Here is a 20,235-nt window from a genome sequence, read left to right as displayed (position 1 = left end):
AAGGTTAATTTTAGGGCTAGATATATTCTGGTACAGTACTAATTGAGTTTATTGTTAGGATCAGCGTTATGCCATAGCAATCAATGGACAATTAGTGGAAGTCGACACAAAGTCATTGTATAAACAGAAGAACGTACAGTAACAGCTGCGTTCCGGTGACTATTTGTTGTTGCATGTGTATGCAAGTATGTGCCTCTTGTTTCGTGGAATTCAATCAAAGTTGTGACAGGGTTGCAATGTCATAATTTTTGCACAACATGGCCACTACTCAATGTATAAATGATCAGAAAGAGAGGTCATGGTATCAGTGAGATTCAGAAATACCATTAAAATATTTTTATTTTTTTTTTCGTAAGTAGGTTTCTTAAATGTTGCAGTGTTGAGTTTTATGGTCATGACATTACATGATAAATGACCAAACCAAAGGAAAAGAAGGGAGCAATGATCCTGTCTCTGGTTGTCCAAAACACCTCAGAAATGTCACAATCTCATAATTTACAGTGGATTATGGAATATATACAGGAAGATTCATTCAAGTAACAGGATTAAAGGGTTATCCAGGTACAAAATTAAATATTGCATTTTTACTGAATAATGAACAGTTAGTGTAGAAAAAAAAAATCACCAACTAAAGAGAACCAATAGATGTTAAGGTTAATATCAATGTATATATTTTTTTTTTGTTTTATAACCACATCTGGAATTTCCAAAGTTAACTTTCACTACACCCTGTGAGATATGACAAAATAGATGTGTAAACTAATTTGTTATTTTTCACAAAAAATATTAAATTTAGTAAATTTTTTTCTACACTGAATTAAATGAGACATTTTAATGTCTATGTAAAGCATTTTAAATGTAAATATAGGTAAATCAATAAATTAAATGCACAGGAAAGGGTGTGAGGGACTGAAACTGGGCTTTTTCCTTTAAATGAGACATTTAATCTAACTAGTCAATATCTTAGTCATTAATCACAGGTGTTAACCTGTGATTAATGACTAAGATATTGATATATTGATATATTTAGACAACTTCCTAAAAGTGTGAGCTGCCATTATTAACCACAGTATTAAAACTACTTTATGTAAACATCTTTTATTTTTGAACTTTTGTCTGCATTTCTGTAAACAATGAATCTATTAAACCTACATCCTATAAACTTCCTTAATTGTTAATCAATTGTTCATTGGTGTACACCACTACATGTTTGTATGTAAAGTACAAGTGGAGATTTTGTTTAAGATGTTTTATTTTATTTCAACCATTTAAATTGCTCCGGCACAATGACCTCTTAGCCAATTTTAACTTAACTGACACTATAACCAAAATAGAGAAAATTACTTTAAACTGAGTTATACCAGATCTATTTTTGCTTAGCTTTTTCACTTTGGTTCCATTTGTCCTGTTGTGGCATTTCAGACTTTACATATGAAGTACAGACTTGCATTTGCTAAGGCAGTTTTGTTCTACAAAAGGCATATCTAAAGACAGGATCCTAATTGAGTGCATGGCTTTTTTATATCCACACTCAAAATGAGTGTGAGTATTGACAGTTAGAGAGCCGGACACTGAGCAGGAGGAACCATTTTACTCAGTTAAGTTTTAGAAAGATAAACTTATCTATAACTGTTCAAGTACATGGTAATAAATTGGTGTGTATACAGATACACCAGTGAATATTAAGGGAATAAAATAATATTGCATTGTTATAAAAATGTACAAATTAACAGAGACTGATTCCGAACTTTTTAGTTTCAGTGTCTTTGCTCCTTTGTGCCTTCCTCTAAACAATAAACATATCATAAACCGTACTCTGTAATTTTACAAATTAGACTCCCCTTCTTCCTGCCAGGACGACCTCTCACAGAAAAATTTGTTAATATGGCCTCATTCATTCTGTTAACGGCGAAACCCCTAGAACACCGTAAACTAAAATTGTTCTTGCTGTTATAATAGCATAATTTCCTTTTGCCTTCTCTGCCATCTTTACCACAAATTGGAGAGGAAACCAAGAGATTTATGTTCCACTGCCCCCCTGCCTGTTAGTCTAATGCATGAATGTTGGTTTGCAAAAAAATAAGCAAATCCATTACAAACATCCACTCTTGTCCTGCCCTTTCCAGAGAGCTATCAGTACACAGTGCTGGAGTCACTGCCGGTGCAATCTGTGGTGGCCAGAATCAAAGCGGCAGATGCTGATATCGGCTCCAATGCAGAGATGGACTACAGGATCATGGACGGTGACGGGCCCGGCATGTTCAACATCACAACAGATGAGGACACACAAGAGGGGGTTATTATTCTGCAGAAGGTACAGTTCAAAAAAGAGACATGTTGTCACAACAGACACACAAGAAAAACAAAAAAAGGACCGTTGGTTTAAGTCTGTGTGGGAGTTAGGAGTTATAGCAACTGCATATGGATTCACCCAAACATTGTTTCAAGTCAAGTCCTTATTGTAAATATGTATGTTGTTGTAGCACAAAAAATATTGTAGATTTTGCAAGAGCAAACAAGTTTATTACTGAAGAAAAAGAACGCATCATTATTTTCCATCTACTTAAGCATATTTAGTTACTTAACACAATTTTTTCATTGTAGCATGGTAGGACATGAAACAATTGTGTTACAGTAACTACATATGCTTACTGTAAAAAAGGATGCATTATTTTTTCCAGTGTACTCTATATGTTAATTGAGAATGTTTGTTTTAAATATTTGTGTTTTTACTCAAGGTTAGACTGAAGATTGATACTGTTTAGGCTATTTGTTTGAATACCTTAGAGTAGAACTCTACAAAGTAGCTGAGCACTTTTACAAAGTATTAACTTTATTCTTATGTGGGATTTAATCTTTGTATATGAAAACTGAACACAGAGAGCATAACAAAGACACACAGATCAACCAATTAACCGTGGGAACCCTTTAGATACATTGCATATGGGTTGTCATACCCTTTGAACTCTACCTTTCTACTTTACTCTACTTCACTGCTTTACTCAGAGGCTCCCCAAAAAATCCTCTCTAGGTGAAATGTCTTGCATGAATTGTCTTTCATGCCAAAACCGATTAATCGATTCTTTTTCTACTTAGGTTTCATAATACAGAAATAAAATTTAAAAAAAGCAAACATTAGGTCTTATTTTATTAATTCCTTGTGGGATTTGAACATTTAAAGGGCAGCAAAATTCCAGGTGGAAAATATTATTGTTTTACAAGCCCTTTTACAACAAACAGTGAAATATAACACAGTAAATGTTTCCTGCTACAGTAGTAGTATTAAAAAATGAGCTGGTTTATTAGTAATGAGAACACCTTCAAGAACAAAAAGTGATAAACTGATGTCAGCCTGTGGTAGGAGGCAGAGGAGTGTATTGGAGGAGGAACTCCAGGTTTTAAAAGAATTATACATTCTTCAACAGAAAATGTTCCCCTAGCCCTACTTATCTGAATAGAAATAAGAAGAATTTATAGTTTAATTAACTCTTTATGTGTATTTGTTCAAATATAGTACAACATTACCAGACAAACTTCGGATCTTCTTGGTAAAGGGGTCAGATTTCAGGGTTCTAATCTTGAAATGGTCTCTTCAGGCCTTATGGATGTGACAGCTCTCTGCTGCCTCTTCTTTGTCACACTGATAGAACCATTGTTGACCTACAGGCAGGTTTTGCCAGAATGGGCCAATTTGATCCTTTGTTTGTTCACCACATAAACTCAGACAAATACAAGGCAGAAAGAGCCTCTGACAATGAATCTGTCAAATAGGTATGCTCAGTATATTATATGCTGCACAGAGAGTTTAATAAGCCAGAAAAAATGTTTTCAAAAGCATTCGTCTTTGTATGCTTTCATCCACGCTCTGAGCCTTTCTTTATAAGCACCCCTAATTAGTTCATTCACGGAAAAAAAGTCACTACAAATCCATCATGAAATCACTTTGTGTGACACTGTGTAAAATATTATGGGTGCTAGAGACGACAACCTTAATTGTAATCAATATCACCACATTGGGTACATGTTTTTATAATACACACATAAGCTGTTCATTCATCCAACTCAGAAAATGACAGTAAATTTCTGGGGAGTATAAAGGGCAGTTCTCACAGAAAAGACCTTTCATGTGTGACAGGTGACTTGGTTCTCTTTGAGCCTGGGAAAGTCTAGACGAGAGATCGTCAACCTGCAACTCCCAAACTGCATTTTGCTCTTTGGAGCCTCTGCAATGGCTCTTATTAGTACCTACAAACAATATAAAGAACTGACTAACAGAATAAAAAAACATATTCCAGTCGTAGAAGCTTGATTGGTTTAAATAAAGAATATTTGAATTTAATTTCCACAACAGAATTACATTAGAATTAATAGAAATATGTTTTTAGAGCAATTTTGCTTTTGACTAGCTTGGAATTGTGCTTTATCAAATATTTTGTGTGCATCAAATAGTATCCTATAGAAGAAAAATCCATGCTTCATCTTTATGATTCATTTTATGTTTTTCCTTTTTTGAAAGTTAAAAATACATTGTTGTTGTTGAAGATGGCAATAGATGCCTTATGGCAAATATTTAAAATTAATAATAGGTTGTGTTTTATTAATAGTTGTAATAGTTTGTAGCTGAAAACTACTTTTTCTTAGCTGGTCTCAGGGCAAAATGGCTCTTTGGATATGAAAGGTTTCAGACCCCGGTCTAGATTTTCAATTGGGTAACTTCCACCTTTGGATAAACATGGTCAAAGGAAATGTGAAATCTGAAAACATTTGTTTATGATTACATGTCATTGAATATGTGGAATTAAACCCTTGTGTCAGTATCTAAAAATAAAACCCTCCATCCATCCATCTTAAGCTGGGAGGTCAGAATGCAAACAGCTTACCGCTGGAGCTGCTTAACTTTTTCTTTATGTCACCCATGAAGCCTTTTATAGTAGAGCAATATCACTGTGGCAGGGGAATTTCCATCCATCCATCCATCCATCCATCCATCCATCCATCCATCCATCCATCCATCCATCCATCCATCCATCCATCCATCCATCCATCCATCCATCCATCCATCCATCCATCCATCCATCCATCCATCCATTCTTTCTTTTTTTTTTCCAGGTTTCATATCATACTGTCAATTTGATATGAATATGATATGAATTTTGAAATGAAATAATTTCTAAATATCTGAATTATAATCCTGGAATTTGGCATAAAAAACTGTATAAGAACCTTCAAGTAACATATTTCTATTATTTTCTGTCCTTTTATCTTTTAGCCTCTAGATTTTGAGACAAGAAGCGGTTTTGCTCTAAGAATCGAAGCCACAAACAGGAACATTGACTCCAATTTCTTGAGCCTGGGCCCATTTAGCGACACAACTTCAGTCAAAGTTGCTGTGGAAGATGTGAATGAACCACCCCTCTTCTCTACACAACTCTCCAAAATGAATGTTTCAGAGGACGCCAAAGTGGGCACATCTATTGGTAGAGTCTCTGCTCATGACCCCGACACCTCCAACAGTGGAATCAGGTACAAAAGCTATGCTTGTGGGCTGTGCTACATAATAAGTCAGAAATCTGATGGGGAAACTGAAACCTCCAGACAATTTTCTTCCTTTCAAACTAAGTTATGAAATTAGTTCACAGAGTCTTGCACTAAGATAAAGAAGCAACAATTTCCCTAATATGCAAACAAATTGCTTCTCCACATTATCTACAAAGACAGACTCCACAGACCCTTGAAAGTCCCCAGTGTAGCTGTCACAAAGACCGCAGCAGATGGTGGGCGGGCCAAGGAATGCTTGCATTTGCAAATATAAAATGCCATCTTCAACAAGAGAAGGGCATTCCTGCAGGAGGTCAGGGCCTATCAATTGCGCAATGGCATTTATGACTCAAAACAAGCATTCACATAGTCAATCTGTGCAGTGTCACTCTAGAGATGTTCCCCCACCCATTCTGCTCTAATTGAAAGAGTATTGTATGGTATTCATGCTCGGTCTGTTAGGATTGTTAGTAATCTTAATCAGAAAATCTAATTACTCCTCCATTGTAGCTGTAAATTGCCTTTTTTTGCCCCCGTGACTGTTATCAGAATCAGCAATATATTTCTCTACATCTGTTAGAATTAAAATTACTATGGAATTAATGCAGCCGCAAGAGTCAAATTACATTGCCATAATACCCCTAGGATATATGCTAATTGAAGCTGTAATTTTCTCTTGAAAAATGAGCTTATGAGTGTTGAAAGGACTTGATAAGTGTTGTGTGTTGAGGGACAGTTTTTTGTTTTATCAAAAGTTAAAAGGCTTTTGTGCCATCCTAAGTTCCAAGTAAAAATTGTGATATTATTTATGACATTTAAAGAACAACTGGAAAAAAAGAACAATATTCCATGAGGTTTAAAATCAATACTCTAACGTTTGTATGAAGCTTATTATTTTAATGTCACAGCAACAGATGAAAAAGGACATAATCATGTTTTCTCTTCAGGTAAAAGAAACTGCTACATCATAATGTCAAATCAATACAAGTTAATCAGTTTTTTTTAAACATGTCATGTGTAATATAGATAACTTTCTGTGCCTAGGTACTCCATTGACAGGAACACAGACTTAGAGCGATTTTTCAATGTGGACGCTCTGAGTGGGATCATCAGTACAGCAAAGCCTCTGGACCGAGAGGCCAACTCTGTCCACAATCTCACCATTTTGGCCATCGAGATCTGTAAGTTTATAAAAAGCCACAAACAAGTCTGCTCTCAATGTCAGTAAAGTATTTGGGAAAATTAACCACTTATAGTCAAACTCTTAACTAACAATAATCAGCAGTAGCATACAATAAACCCTTTGCTACATCTTGCATTTTTTTGAAGTACATGTCCTTGGTCTGCAAAATACTGGTAGGTTTTGTGCTTTTGCTCTTCAAAAACACTATGAGATTCCATGCTGTTTTTATACTGATAATAAGTCAGGATATCTGGTACAGTAGAGTCTGCAGTCACCAGCTCAACAGATGCTGAAACCAGACTGTTGAGCAGTCACCAGCTCAACAGACTGAAGGTGGTCCTGCTTTTTCCTATACAGTGACTGAATTGCATCCATTCAAGATCTGTAAAAATTCCTGACTTCACTTCGACTTGAAGTCTGGCACTAAGAGCTTCGGGAAAAAGGATTTTTCTCATGCAATCAAGGGTGAAAAGGAGGCTGGAAAGTTTAGCTCATTTCAGCAAATGATTATTGTTAACCCCTCTGAGTTACTGTAGTGTATAAAAATGCCAGATTTCCATAGTAATGCTGTGAACAATACAAACATCTCCTTTGATTTGTTTTCTGAAGTAACACACAAGGCAAACAATTAATTAATGGCTTCCAAACCCACTAACTGAACAGATTATCTTCTCCAGTTGCCCCTCTGTTGTTTTGATCTAGTTTATATTTAGAGTCCACCCCATCCTTTTACAGAAAAATAATTATAAATTCTTTTCAAATGGCAGCACATGACAGTTTCTCTGGACAAATTTTTTTTTTATTTTTTTTTGGATTAGCTCCAATTTGATAACAAATGTTGTTAGCTCTGAGTAAAATAATCAAAATCAATTCTGTATATGCCTCTCTTTGTTTTAAATTTTATTTTAATTCACATGTGCATTCAGCTGGTAAAACCCTACTTTAAATTGTGTTAAGCATTAAGTGAGTACAAAGCAAACTTTAACTCAGATTTTCTACTTTTCAATGATAACAGTGTAGGGTCTGACTTTGGTTGACTATTATATGAATGGAGGAAATATTTTTCATAATATTTCTGAGAAAAGAGCTAAGCTAAACAGCATGTCTGACAGCTGCAACATCATTACTGGAGGATTTGTATGGCACCTCTAAGTTGATCTAATGCCCCAATCTAAGATCTAAGGGGTTGTGGAGCAGGATTCTTACCATAGTCGTTAATTTAAACAGGAAAAGTTTGAGCTTTGCGATAAACCTGACACTATACTTACTGGGCCGTTAAAAAGGTGTTCATGGGTACCATGTTTGCTAGCTATTATCAAATTAGCAAAACTGCCTGAAGTAACAATAGCTCTACAACAATATAAAAAAACGGCATTCTTATACTTCCTTTTTTTCCTCATCCTGACCCAAATGGTTGCTTCATACGGAGCCCCTAAAGGGACAAGGAAGGAAAAAAAAAACTTTTGCGAGATCTTGCAAAGGGTTTTCTAACGTCAGCCACCCGGAAGTAAAACAGTTAAGAAGAACAAGGAGAAGTAAACAGACACAAAATAATGGCGGTGCAAACAAATTATCCATTGATTTTTATTTTGGTTTGCAGAATAAAAGGAAAGCAAACAACAAGGTGTCCTTGCTCTTCTTATCCCTGCAGCTTCCCCTGCAAGACACAGAAAAATGTACCTCAGTCTTCATAAAGAAGACAGAGGTTTTACTTCACTCCCCCCCATACAAACAGATGGAGTTGTCTATAGTTTGAACCTATAAAGTAAAAGGATGATAAAATGAATAGGTAGACATACATATGCTGCTAGGTTACAATAACAGAATTTTTCACGTTTCCCAGAAAAAGACTGGTTGTTTGTGTGAATTTCTAATTAAGACAAAGTACTTTAATCCCCTCAGGAGTACAAATCACAGAAGAAAGGAACGGTTAAATGTAGTTAAGGCATAACTATATTTATTGTATGGAGGTTTTCAGAAGATCCTAATGCAGAGACAGAAGCTGAGGTGGATTCTTGAAGATTTAATGCAGATTCAAAGGCAACAAAAGCAAAGTCCAAAAACAAAATATAGAAAACTAAATAATCCTGGGAACGTCAGGGAAAACGCACACGGGGAGCCAAGAAACGACGAGGAACTAGCAAACAGTAACTGAAGAGGAGGAGTATAAATGTGAGACTGAACAAAGACGGCTAATCAGCAGACAAGGAGCAGGTGGGGATTGAAGAAGAAAGCTATGGGGAAAGGAACAGGGCTTCAAGGGGCAACAAAGACCAACCAGGGAAAACGGGGCTTAACTGTAACTACAAAGGAACTTGAATAAGGGTAAAGGGGAATAAAACTAATGACTACAAAATAAGGATTAACCTAGGGGAAAACTAGAGGATAAGAGAAGAATTAACTAAAACTAGACCCAGTAATAAATAATAAGAAAAATTATATAATTCTTGACAAAACAGAATAACAAAATAAAGCACAAATAAGATATTTTAAAGCCTAAAATCTGATTAATTAATCCATAACTTTTAAAGACATTACTGAAACTATATATTAAGTGCAGGGTGTACAGACACTTTAAAACAATACATCCAACAAAACAGGTAACCAAACAAAAATACTTTTCTTTCGTTTAATAAAATCCTTTGACTCAATGTGGGAAATTATGGGTTTGAGAAAGCAAAGTAGTTAGACACAAAAACAACCTCTGGTTTCTACAGTATGTAAAGAAACAGTAGAGTTGATGGCAGCAACAGCTCTGTTAGTGGCTTTAACAGGAAACACATGGATAAACATGACCGATCAGAGCCAGTGGTAAAATCTATGACATTAAGAACAGAGCACTGTATTGAACATAGCAGAGATAATCGCTGAAAAAGCTCCTTCAGTACCTTTGTGTGGCACAAAGAGACATTGTTATTCTCTCTGGTGAACTTCAGTCTGGTCTTCAATAGTGAAAGCAAAGGTTTTCTCAATGCTTACCTTACATGAAAGGTAAAAGTCTGCAGTTTTGTTCTAATGGTAATGGTATGCAGCTTCAGATGGACAGAAAATGCATGAGATCACGTGTTTACATTTTAGAGTTATTTTCTTATTTTTTATTTTTGCAAGACTTTTTAATGCTGCAGTAGACTTTCAGAGTAACCTTGCCTAGAAGGCCAGAAATGTGTATGTTGGCAGTTCCCTTGAACATGCTTTATTATAGACCATTTCCTATGCAGTAGAATAGCTGATTTTAAATTCTCTTCAGACTTCTTTAAATCCTGTACCAGAATAACAACTTCCAATATTTTTCTTTCTGAAGCGTCTCAGACAGCTCTATCAATTTGACAACTACTCAACATATACAAACCAAAAGCTTAATATATAGGGTTTGAACAAGAAAGAAAAACCATGCTGTCATTTTATTGACCATTTGAGATAAGCATGTGTGAGACTTTAGCCATTTTAAATGTAAATATATTTTTGGCAGTCCACATTTATCCCAAATAAGTAGCTCCATTGTTTTTCCACAAATATTGATAAATAAATAAAATATGCTTTCATAGCTTTTTTTTAATAACTTTTAGTATTATTAAAATAGTTTATTATTAGCCATATAAGTATGTAAGAACAAATTTTTTTATAGTGTTTCTTATTTTTTTCACGAGACTCTGTTTTAAAAATCTTACAAACTTTAGGATTATGATAATGCTGGTAGAAAAACGGTCCGGTATGCTGCCATGTCATTTTTTTTTTTTTTTTTACCTCTCTTTAAACGTAGCTGTCCGTTTATTACACCATGTACTCACTTAAAATTCTGTCCTTCTCTCTCTTTCTACAAAAATGCCCCCCCAGGGTTTAAAACAGTGTCATTTAGCCTGTCAGTAAAAAATCTTTGCTCCTCTCAGACTTCCTAATGCCCATTAGTCTGCAGAACAGGGGAAATTACAGCACATAGTTGCGACGTTGATGCACAGCTGTCAGGGAATGTTAATTTCCACGCAGGACGGTCACTGTGACCTCCATGTCTCCCTGAGTTGTGGGGACGAGATGCTGACTAAGGGCAGACCGTCTCACCCACGGGTGAACAATGTTAATGTGATGTGAAGAAGTTCTGCATGCCTTTTTTTGTTAATCTGTCAATGCTACAAGGACATGAACACCTTATTTCCTCTGTGCTTTTTCCGTCCCTTCATTTAACTAGTATTACACTAACATAATGGACAACTATCATCAGCACACATCCTACTGAGAACTTGATACAGCTGCATCACACCAATATCAGTTAAAGACGTCTAGCAGTCTTTTAGTTCCTCTGCTTTTATATCTTAAAAGAGAACGATCGCTGTGTAAAGGCTGCTTAGTCTTTTCAAAACCTTTTATTCTTCTCTGCTTCAAAGCTGTGTTTTTATTTATGTCTCATGGCACATAGATGTACTTCTTGGTAGATTTCAGGAGTGCTGCCTAATATAGCACAAGAGAAAAGGCAGGATATAATAATAGCCATATGAAATGTCACAACAGCCCCTCATGCGTGAGGTACTGACTTCTGACACACAGTGATACTCATACACTGTTTTCAGCTAAAATAAAATCTTTGATTTGAAGGACTGCCGCTTATATTCCCTGGCCTGCACAGTCTTCTGACATTATTAATAGTAAAAGTACCCTTTGTAGCTAAAAACAGGAGCAAGTTCGCTTCAGCTGAGCTTTGTTGAGCATTTGAGCTGCAGTCACTCACATTTCATCCTCTCTTCGCTACGTCCAGTCCATTCCAATGACAACAAGTCTGTGGCCTGAGGCTCTGTGCGCCCTTTTTATCACCATCAAATCAGCCACCCCGAATGTCATACCGTCATCTCTGGCCGGCATCATGGCGACGCCAGACTAAATTATCGTCTCGCACTCAGACTCATTTAGCCATCAGTGCGTGTCAAGCAGACAAAGGCGTGAAGCCCACTGTGGAAGATGGTTCACACACATGGATTTTCCCGAGAAGCCTTTACAAAGGCTAATCTTTCAAACTGTTTGACAGTGGATTGGTCAACAATGCCAGCTGTCTGAAGTAACTTGGAAATGACAGTGCAGCACACATTTGTGCACTTTCAAGCTTCCTTGAAGTTTTTTCCTAATTGAAATCAGTTTAAAAATAGTTTCTTTACCTAAAAGGGAAAAGAATCCTTGTTGTACCTCTTCAGTTTTTTTTTTTTTTTTGCAATTAATTTATCATCTCTAGAAAGGAAGGATGTAGTGTAGCAGCTTTTCTTACAGCAAATATTGAGTACCCTCTGACTGATGACCCTCTATTGTCATTTATATGTGGAGAGATCTTTGTAAGATTCTTATTTGGATTTCCTATAAAGATTAATTTTGCAATGTCAGCTTAACTAAACACAATCTATGGTGTCATAGATATGTTGACTAACATTATCTTACAATATAATATGCTGTTGCTCAGAGGTTTCCAACACCAGTTCTTGAGATCTCTTCTTTTATACTGTAATTCTAATGAAAGATTATTTTATCAATTTGTGATCAAGTTTAAAGAAAGCCATGTAACAAGTTACTGATATTAATCAGGTTTACTGGAGCAGGGATGCATTTATAAACTGAGGGGCAATAGCTCTCAGGGACTGCAGTCGGAGACCCCTACCAATACAACACCTAATATCAGTATCTAACTCGTTTTTAAACACATTTTTTCTTTTGAAATACTAATCTGAAAATAAAAATGAAGAGTTTTGCTAAAATGTATAAACCCAAAGCTCTTCTTCTTTCTTTTTCTTTGCAGTGGATCCAAACCAGGTTGGCAAAGGCATCGCTCTGATCTCGGTGCGGGATGTAAATGATAATGCCCCAGTCTTTGCAATCGACTATGAAACTCTCCTGTGTGAAAACTCAATGCCAGGACAGGTAAGACCCAGAGACATCTCTGTTGTCAGCCTAGCATCCTTTCTTCTTCTTCTTCCTCTTCTTCTTCTCTCTAAGCTCCCTTGAAGTTTGACACACAAAGACAGCCTGCTGAGCCTCATAGCCATTAACACTCTCCCTCCCTCTAAACAACTACATTGGGCACAGAGTATATCTGCTTTGTAGTTTAGGATTATGCAAGGGGGACTCCATCATTAATAGGAGACACAACCTCAAGATTTAATAGCAGGACATGTGGAAGTTCCTCTTCATTAGAGAAGTTTCTCATTCACTTCCTCATCACTGTTGCAGACTCTGCCATTGGCCTTTTTCTACAGTTATTTACCACATTTCATGATGTGCTAGAGTGGTGTTTTGTAATAGTTTGATGATAAACTTAACAAAAGCAAGAACTGGGTGTTGGTTTCATTGTAGAAATAATATCAAGTGAAGTGTTGTCTACTAGAAAAGAAGTACAGTAGGGTGTGGTTGAGGGACTGGGTGGGGGCAATGCAATGCTTGGACACATTTACTGTGTCCAAGCATTGCATTTTTCCCCAGAACATTTTGCCTCATTTTTGCTGAATGGCTTGTGTGTTTGTAGTGGTCATTTTTCAGCTCTTGGCATTTGGAAAATACAATCAGAGGCAAAGGCTAAAGAAGGCGGGCATGCCTGAATACATACAATTGATCAGAATGATGCATTTTCATTAGAAGTGGTTATTAGGCCATTTTGAATGTGTTATTTGCATCTTTACTTTGCAGCTCTTTATCATTGACTCTTGGTAGCATTGCCAAAAAAAATAGTAAATGAGTTTATTTAGAAAAAAAAGAAAATTCAGTGCTATATGTATTTTTTTTCTGTGTGCATAATGTTTAAATTATTGGTTTAATCTAAAGAGGGTAAGCATCCTTGCAGACCTAGAGGGTGCTGGAATTTGGTTATTATATTATGTGTTGTAATGAAAATCTCAGTCTTAAAATGGAAAATTAGGCACAGATTTGATCTATATTGCCTAGCTTAAAATGATTACATATTTAGAACTTTATTATAATAATACCACAAACTGCTACAGTGAGGGAAGTTTTCCCACTCAGAAGTCATGGAGGGGTCTGAAATTGTCATCGTAGGTGCATGTCCACTATGAGAGACATAATCTAAACAAAAAATCAAAAAATCACAATGTATGAACTTTTAAGTATATATCTGTATGAAACAGCTGCAAACAAATATTTATGTGATTTTTTTAATTTTAATTTTTTTTTTGGGGGGGGACATGGGCTGTTGATGGGGGGTTTAAAACAGTTGAGGATCTCAACAGCTCCTGAGAAACGGATACACTAGAATAGGATTGTGCCTATAATCCAAGAATGAAATCCCATATTTTGAGAATTAAGTCCCTGCTGAAATGTTTGGACATTTTTACAGCCTAGTTTACCAGCTTAACCTGAATGCAGCATGTGCATCATCTCTCATTGATGGGTTTTCGTCCAATGTACATCGTACAATTATGGAGATTGTGTAATTTGCATTCGACAGGTAAGCATTAGGACATAAGCTGACTTCACGGGTAATTGTGATGAATACCATAAAACAATTTTGATTAGGAAATGCAGGAAATGTATTCTGAATCCAGATTACTTAACTAGATCACAATATTTTCAACAAAAATCCACAGATCCGACTATAGTGGCGTATTGTTTGAATAAGAGCCTCTCCTAACAAAATCATTTCATGGAGATCTTATTGTATTAAGCCTAAACAGCTGCTTAGCCTTAAGAAAAATATAATATCAGTGGAGTAGAAGAAGAAAAAGGTGAATTCAATCTGGTTATGGAGCGTAAAGATTGAACTTTGGAGCAGTAGAAAAAGGTCATGCGGTCTGATGAGTCCAGATTCGTTCTGTTCCAGAGTGATGGTTTCTTGGGGTAGGAAGGCCAGTGGAGGAACCGACATATCCGTCATGCCTAGTGTCTACTATACAACCCTCTGGGGCAGTTTTATGATCTAGAGTTGCTTTAAGAGTTCAGGGTCAGACTACTGTATGTGAATTTAGCATGACAACAGTACTGACAAGACATTCCCTCTGTTAGTAGATCTAAGATAATAAATAAAAATGTCTGTAAACAATTGACATTACTGTGTAGTCTATGAGTAGTATAATTGAATATGATTAATTGGTAACCTAAATGAAATTAAATTATGTGGGGGTTTTTTATAGATCCGGTATGCTAAATGAACTGTTGAAAAATCCTAAGCTTAAATTCAATGGGGCAAATAATTTTGTTTTTTTGTTCTTAGGATCCAGGATTATTTGCAGCCCTAATAATCACTGTAATAAAGAATTACATCAGTGAAAAAATGATATAAGCAATAAAGTAAATTTGTTTCAGTAACTCAGTTCACTAAGTGAAACACATTATATAGATTAATTACACAGAGACATTTGCTTTCAAGCCTTTAGTTTTCATAATTATGATGATTTGCTGCTTAAAGCTAATGAAACGTGACATTAAACATTAGAATATTCATCAGTACCATAATAAAATATTTGTAATACAGAATGTGGGCTTAATGCAACGTTTTTTCTTTCCATGCCGCATCATAGGTTGTCATTTTAAAAGTTACATTTAATCCTAAATTGACCTTAATCAGAAAGCATTTTTCTAGCTGATTGATTGTTACTATGCATGTGCTGACCACTTTATTAGGCACACCACTTCAATTTGTTCTTATATAAAAAAAAAAAAAAATAGGTCAGTTTACAGGGGTTGGGATTCCTATTAGTTTTTTAAAACACCATTTTTTTTCGTACCAGACAGGTTATTCTGAGTATTTCATTCGTTTTTCTCATCAGATTTTCAGGTATTGGTTTTGTGGATCTAATTACATTGTTGTTGTCAGGGTTCAAAGCGGTATGACTCGTTTCAAAGGATATAAATGTAATCTTATTTTAAAAATCTTTAATTTTTTATGTCGCATGTATGACACTGCAACTTACTTTCTTCTCTTTCTTCTAATATATGGCACTTTTAAGTGTACAGACACTAAAATGTGCCAGTTAAACACATCTTGCCTTGCCCAAATAGCAAAAAAGCAAATCAAGTAGAATACCATCTTTGAATGCATAACTCGTCAAACCTTTAAGTAGACTGGTTACAGCTGGACAACGTAACACTCCTTTGATCATGGCAATAAAGGCTATGATTTTACACTGGCCTACCAAAGTTAAGATCATAAATAACAGAATGGAAAAAAAATACCACCAGATCTTATGTGTCTAGATTTTGGCAACATTCATATTTCTCAAATTTGTCATAACCTACATACAACCATCAACATGTCTTGCTTTTTATCAATGGTTCAGGCTGATGATGGGAGACATTTTTTCCAAGTTTATGACAATTGTGTACCTATTATCTGATAAATACTTACAGCAGGATAAAACACCAATATGTTCAGTGTTCCACAGTGGCTTGCACAGTCACAAAACCTCAATCTAATACTGCGCCATTGTGGTGTGGTTGATATGCATCATAAATAAATAATTGAAGAAATCTTCTGTAATCATATGATGTTCTCAAGTTAATGTGGTCAAAAATCTGTTGGATATGTTTGCAAGACATTGTTGACTTAACGTCACAAAGAGTGAGGGTGGTTTTGAAGACAAAAGGGGATTTGAGAAGATAATAGCCACTGGCATTTGCATTTATTATGCAAATGTGAGTTTGGATGAGATAGAAGCTGAAGAGTTTTTTTTTGTTTACACTCTATATGAAATATGTTTAAAACACTTTAGAGTGATCTATGACTTAAATTTTCCTCGGTTATAAATATGATGTGACAGACAAATGTTTTATTAGCATTGACCCCCTCGGCTGCATGAGGAGTTTATCTTGCCACCATGCAAAGGTTCAACGATTGTAAGGGAGGTACAGAAAAGTGACTTTGAATAGACTACTATTGCTTTCAATATGTCAACTGTTTGTTTGGAAAAGAAAGTTCAGTTTATGACCATAGGAAATGTAAAACTGTATACTTTTCCTTACAGTTCACAAAGTGTAATTGTTAAGATGATACTAAATGTATCTTTGTTCCTACAGACTCTTAAAGCTGGGCTTGGTATTTAACAAAATGCGTATGCCCATAATAAGGTAAGATAGAGGATGTGTGATGCTGAGGGCTTTGCTTCTCTTAAAGAGGTTCCACTGAAATAAAGGTATAGTGGGGGATGTTTTTTTTGGGTGGATCATCAAAATAAGTGGGCCTTCTGACTAACATGATTTACTATATAATATGTTGTTGACTTTTTGTCAATCATTCTGGTGGTATGTTTACTTAAGGCCGTCCTACGTACCTGTCCCCATTTTTACTTACCGGTGCTGAGTCTGACATAGTGGCAAAATTGCAACTCTTCTTTTGGAAAGTAAGCTTGTATGAGCGGTGCAAACAGCAACTTTTAATGGGCTCGTGCACGCTCTCGCAAGCGTTTAATAGGTAACGGATACAGGGTTGTGCATGTGCTTTTTTTTTTTTTTTATTGGGGGGGCAGGTCTTTTAAAGAATTCGCAAAAATCCTCCACTTTAATATAGTGGGGAAAAAAAATAATTTAGGTCATGCTTTACGTTTTTAAAATGATTTTCACAGACCTTCACCAGGGTACTAATAATGGTGATGAGTGTTGCTGTACATGGGTCTTAAGTGAAATTGATTTAAGCTGTAAAGCTAGCTCTTATACCAGTTTTGTCCTATTATTGATACCAGTCAGCAGCTAAAAGTAAGTTTTTTTTGTTTCCTTCCACTCTTATTCCAATTTTGAATCAATCTCATTCAAATACAGCCTTCTGTTGGGCACCACAGCAGTGCACCAGTGGGATCCCACCTTCTGACTGCATAATGAGAGCAGGGAAGATGGAGATTTCATGATGAAATTTACACCCAAAAACAGATACAGAGCAAATAGAAGGAGAAGGGTTGACATTTGAATGTGAAAACACAGTTTGAATTACAACGAGGTGTCTGCTGCCTGTTACCAAACAGGCTGGGTGGACTCATTACCTGTCTGATATGCGCTTCACCACCTCTGTGATTCCTAATTAATGAAAATGCTCCTGTTGTGTACTGTATGTGTGGACACGGCTATGGACAAGTTGGCTGTACTAAATGTGCTTGCCAACCTATAAAACTTTGTTAAATAATAAACAAATAAATAATTCATTCTGCCCACGGGCTGTCACGCCCATTGGGTTATTCAGAGCCACAGCAAAGATGAAATAATAACATTTGCTAGTTGGGGCCAGAGTTGACTCTGTGGCTCTGTAGCTCAGATTAACAGGCAGTGCTGCAATGAAATAACCTGCCATTTTTCAGGCCTAATTAAGGCAGTCTCGTGGCACTGGCTCTCTCCAGAGATGCCACTTGTTACAGTTCATTGGTGCGTCTGTCTTCTGCCATAATATAAATTGATATCATGATGGGGGTGGAAGGGGGCAGGGCACTGTGGACTGGCGGGACAATGGGGAGGAGGGATAGATTCACATTGTACAATCACTCCATTGTAATCATTACACACATGAGTGGACCTGGGAATCGGCTGTCCCCTGTCTGCTCTACAGCTTCCAAAAGGGAGTTGAGTAAAAATACAAAACTGATATTTGATATATACAGGCATATGATTTGTGCTTTCTTTTATCCAGATTACAGAAAAAGTACAAGATTTTATTTTACCTAAATGTAGACTACAAAACTAAACAGCTTCATATTTGCAAATAAAAACCAAATCGTGCTGTTTTATTTTATTTTTGTGGTATTAGGGGCCTTTATTTGACAGGGAAAGGATAGAGGGGGAAGACAGTAAACATTCCCAGGTTGAGATTGGAACCAGAAATGCGTGTGTTAAGAAGTAAGGTTCTATATACACTTACACTTTACCTCTTCATCACTATGCTCTTTTTTTAAATAAACTGTTGAATTGTTTAGGTTTTTTTTTTTTGTTTGTTTTACCTGTTTCCGGTTCTATTTGACTATCGTAAAGACTTTGTGTTTTTTTTTTTTTTGCTTTTTTATGTTTTACATTAAGTGTCATGGTTGGCCACCTTCTAACATCTGTCTTAAATTTGCTAGCAACCCAACCGTCCTACTTCAGAAATATGAGCTTCCAAAACAGATCATTTCGGAATGTAACATTGATATTTTAATCTAACAACAAATAGCAGCACTATGATTTATAATATTTGTTTTAATAGGTTTGTGGTAGTTTTTCGATTCCAGACAATTAAGGTCTGAAATGTTCTTCATTTTATGAATACGAATAGATGGAACATGATAACATGAGTCCATACTTGTGTTTTTGTGAATTGAGAATTGGCCATTGTTTCTCAGAGGTTGCCAGGTCTGCCAATGCCAGCAAACATTTAACTCAGCTCTCCAACAGAAAAGCTGCTGACTTCATGTGTCTTCCGAGCCAAATTGCTTAATTATTTTGCCCCTCAAAATTAAAAATCTTGACTGATGGTTACCCTTATTTTGCTTGATTTTAGGTCTCCTTGAGTCTGAGAAATGTAGAGAGAAAGCCATTTCTCAGTGCGATTACGGAGTTTGTCTGACTTGGCAACGCCTGAGCTCTATCTTGTGTGACTTCATAATTCCTCTCATGTAAACCAGATGTAAAGATTTATATATTTTGGATCTTTCATTACTAATGAGGCAACTGTTTTTATTTATTTTTCCATTAAATTATTACTGATATTCTGCACCACTTTAGAAGTTCTTTGGATATATTTAAAAAAATAATACTTTTGAAGACAAAGTTGTCGGAATGCTTTTTATAATAAACAGAAGTTTGCGGTTTACATAAAACTGTTTTTAATCTAAAGAAATGATATCAAAATTTATCAAAATCATCTCTATAAATTGTCTTATGAGACTTTTCCATGTCTAGTAAATAGTGTTTTCACCCCTCCCTATTCTTGAATTTCCATAAATACAAGAGTTGGAAATCTGTGCTAAAATAGGCAGTTTAAAATGCGAGTAGTTGGGGAAAAAAATCTTATTCAAGGGTTAAGCTAATGGACTACTAGTTTTCTACAATTTAAAAGAAACAGCTACTTTAAAAATAATAACAAATGGAAGTCATAAAGAAAAAAGCTTTTTGCTAAGTGCATTCTGACCTTTGGTTTGAGGTCAGTGTTTGTACCGTTTTGCAATAAAAGGAACTTTAAGTCACATAACGTTCATTACCTAGAAAAAAAAACTCTAATGTAAAGAACACAAGTTATCTTTATAGATTAAATATGGATTGACATCACACACCATCTCTGTGTGTTGTTCATCAGTCTCTTGTTTACAAGCCTTGCCCAAAATGTGTGCATGTAGATCCATGTGAGTACAGTAGCCGCTGCTCAGGCCCTGCATATAAAATTTGATATTTTAGAATTTAAGTTTGCACAGTAACAGCGTTTAATTCACCATAGCGAAACAATTCCAATTAATTTTCAGGGGAAAAAAATCCCAAGAGGACTGTATAATCCCCAGTATTTTTGTGTAAAATTAAATAAACGTAAATCATGCATAAAGGCAGTCAGCTTTCAGTCAGTGTTGAGATAATGAATGCAGCATTTTTAA

At 35.8% G+C, this 20,235-nt stretch overlaps 1 protein-coding gene across 1 annotated transcript in view; it reads left to right on the top strand.

Moving 5' to 3' along the window:
- Positions 1-20,235, top strand: part of cdh7 (cadherin 7, type 2) — a 211,040-nt gene that overhangs the window by 153,689 nt on the left and 37,116 nt on the right. The window contains exons 7-9 of the mRNA XM_015375780.1: positions 5,270-5,523; positions 6,583-6,719; positions 12,492-12,613. Coding sequence (XP_015231266.1) covers positions 5,270-5,523; positions 6,583-6,719; positions 12,492-12,613 — 513 coding nt within the window. The remainder of the gene's footprint in view (positions 1-5,269; positions 5,524-6,582; positions 6,720-12,491; positions 12,614-20,235) is intronic.

This window comes from Cyprinodon variegatus, unplaced genomic scaffold, assembly GCF_000732505.1.
Source record: "Cyprinodon variegatus isolate N-32 unplaced genomic scaffold, C_variegatus-1.0 Scaffold125, whole genome shotgun sequence".
NCBI lineage: Eukaryota > Metazoa > Chordata > Actinopteri > Cyprinodontiformes > Cyprinodontidae > Cyprinodon > Cyprinodon variegatus.
This window is presented reverse-complemented; position numbering and strand designations above follow the sequence as displayed.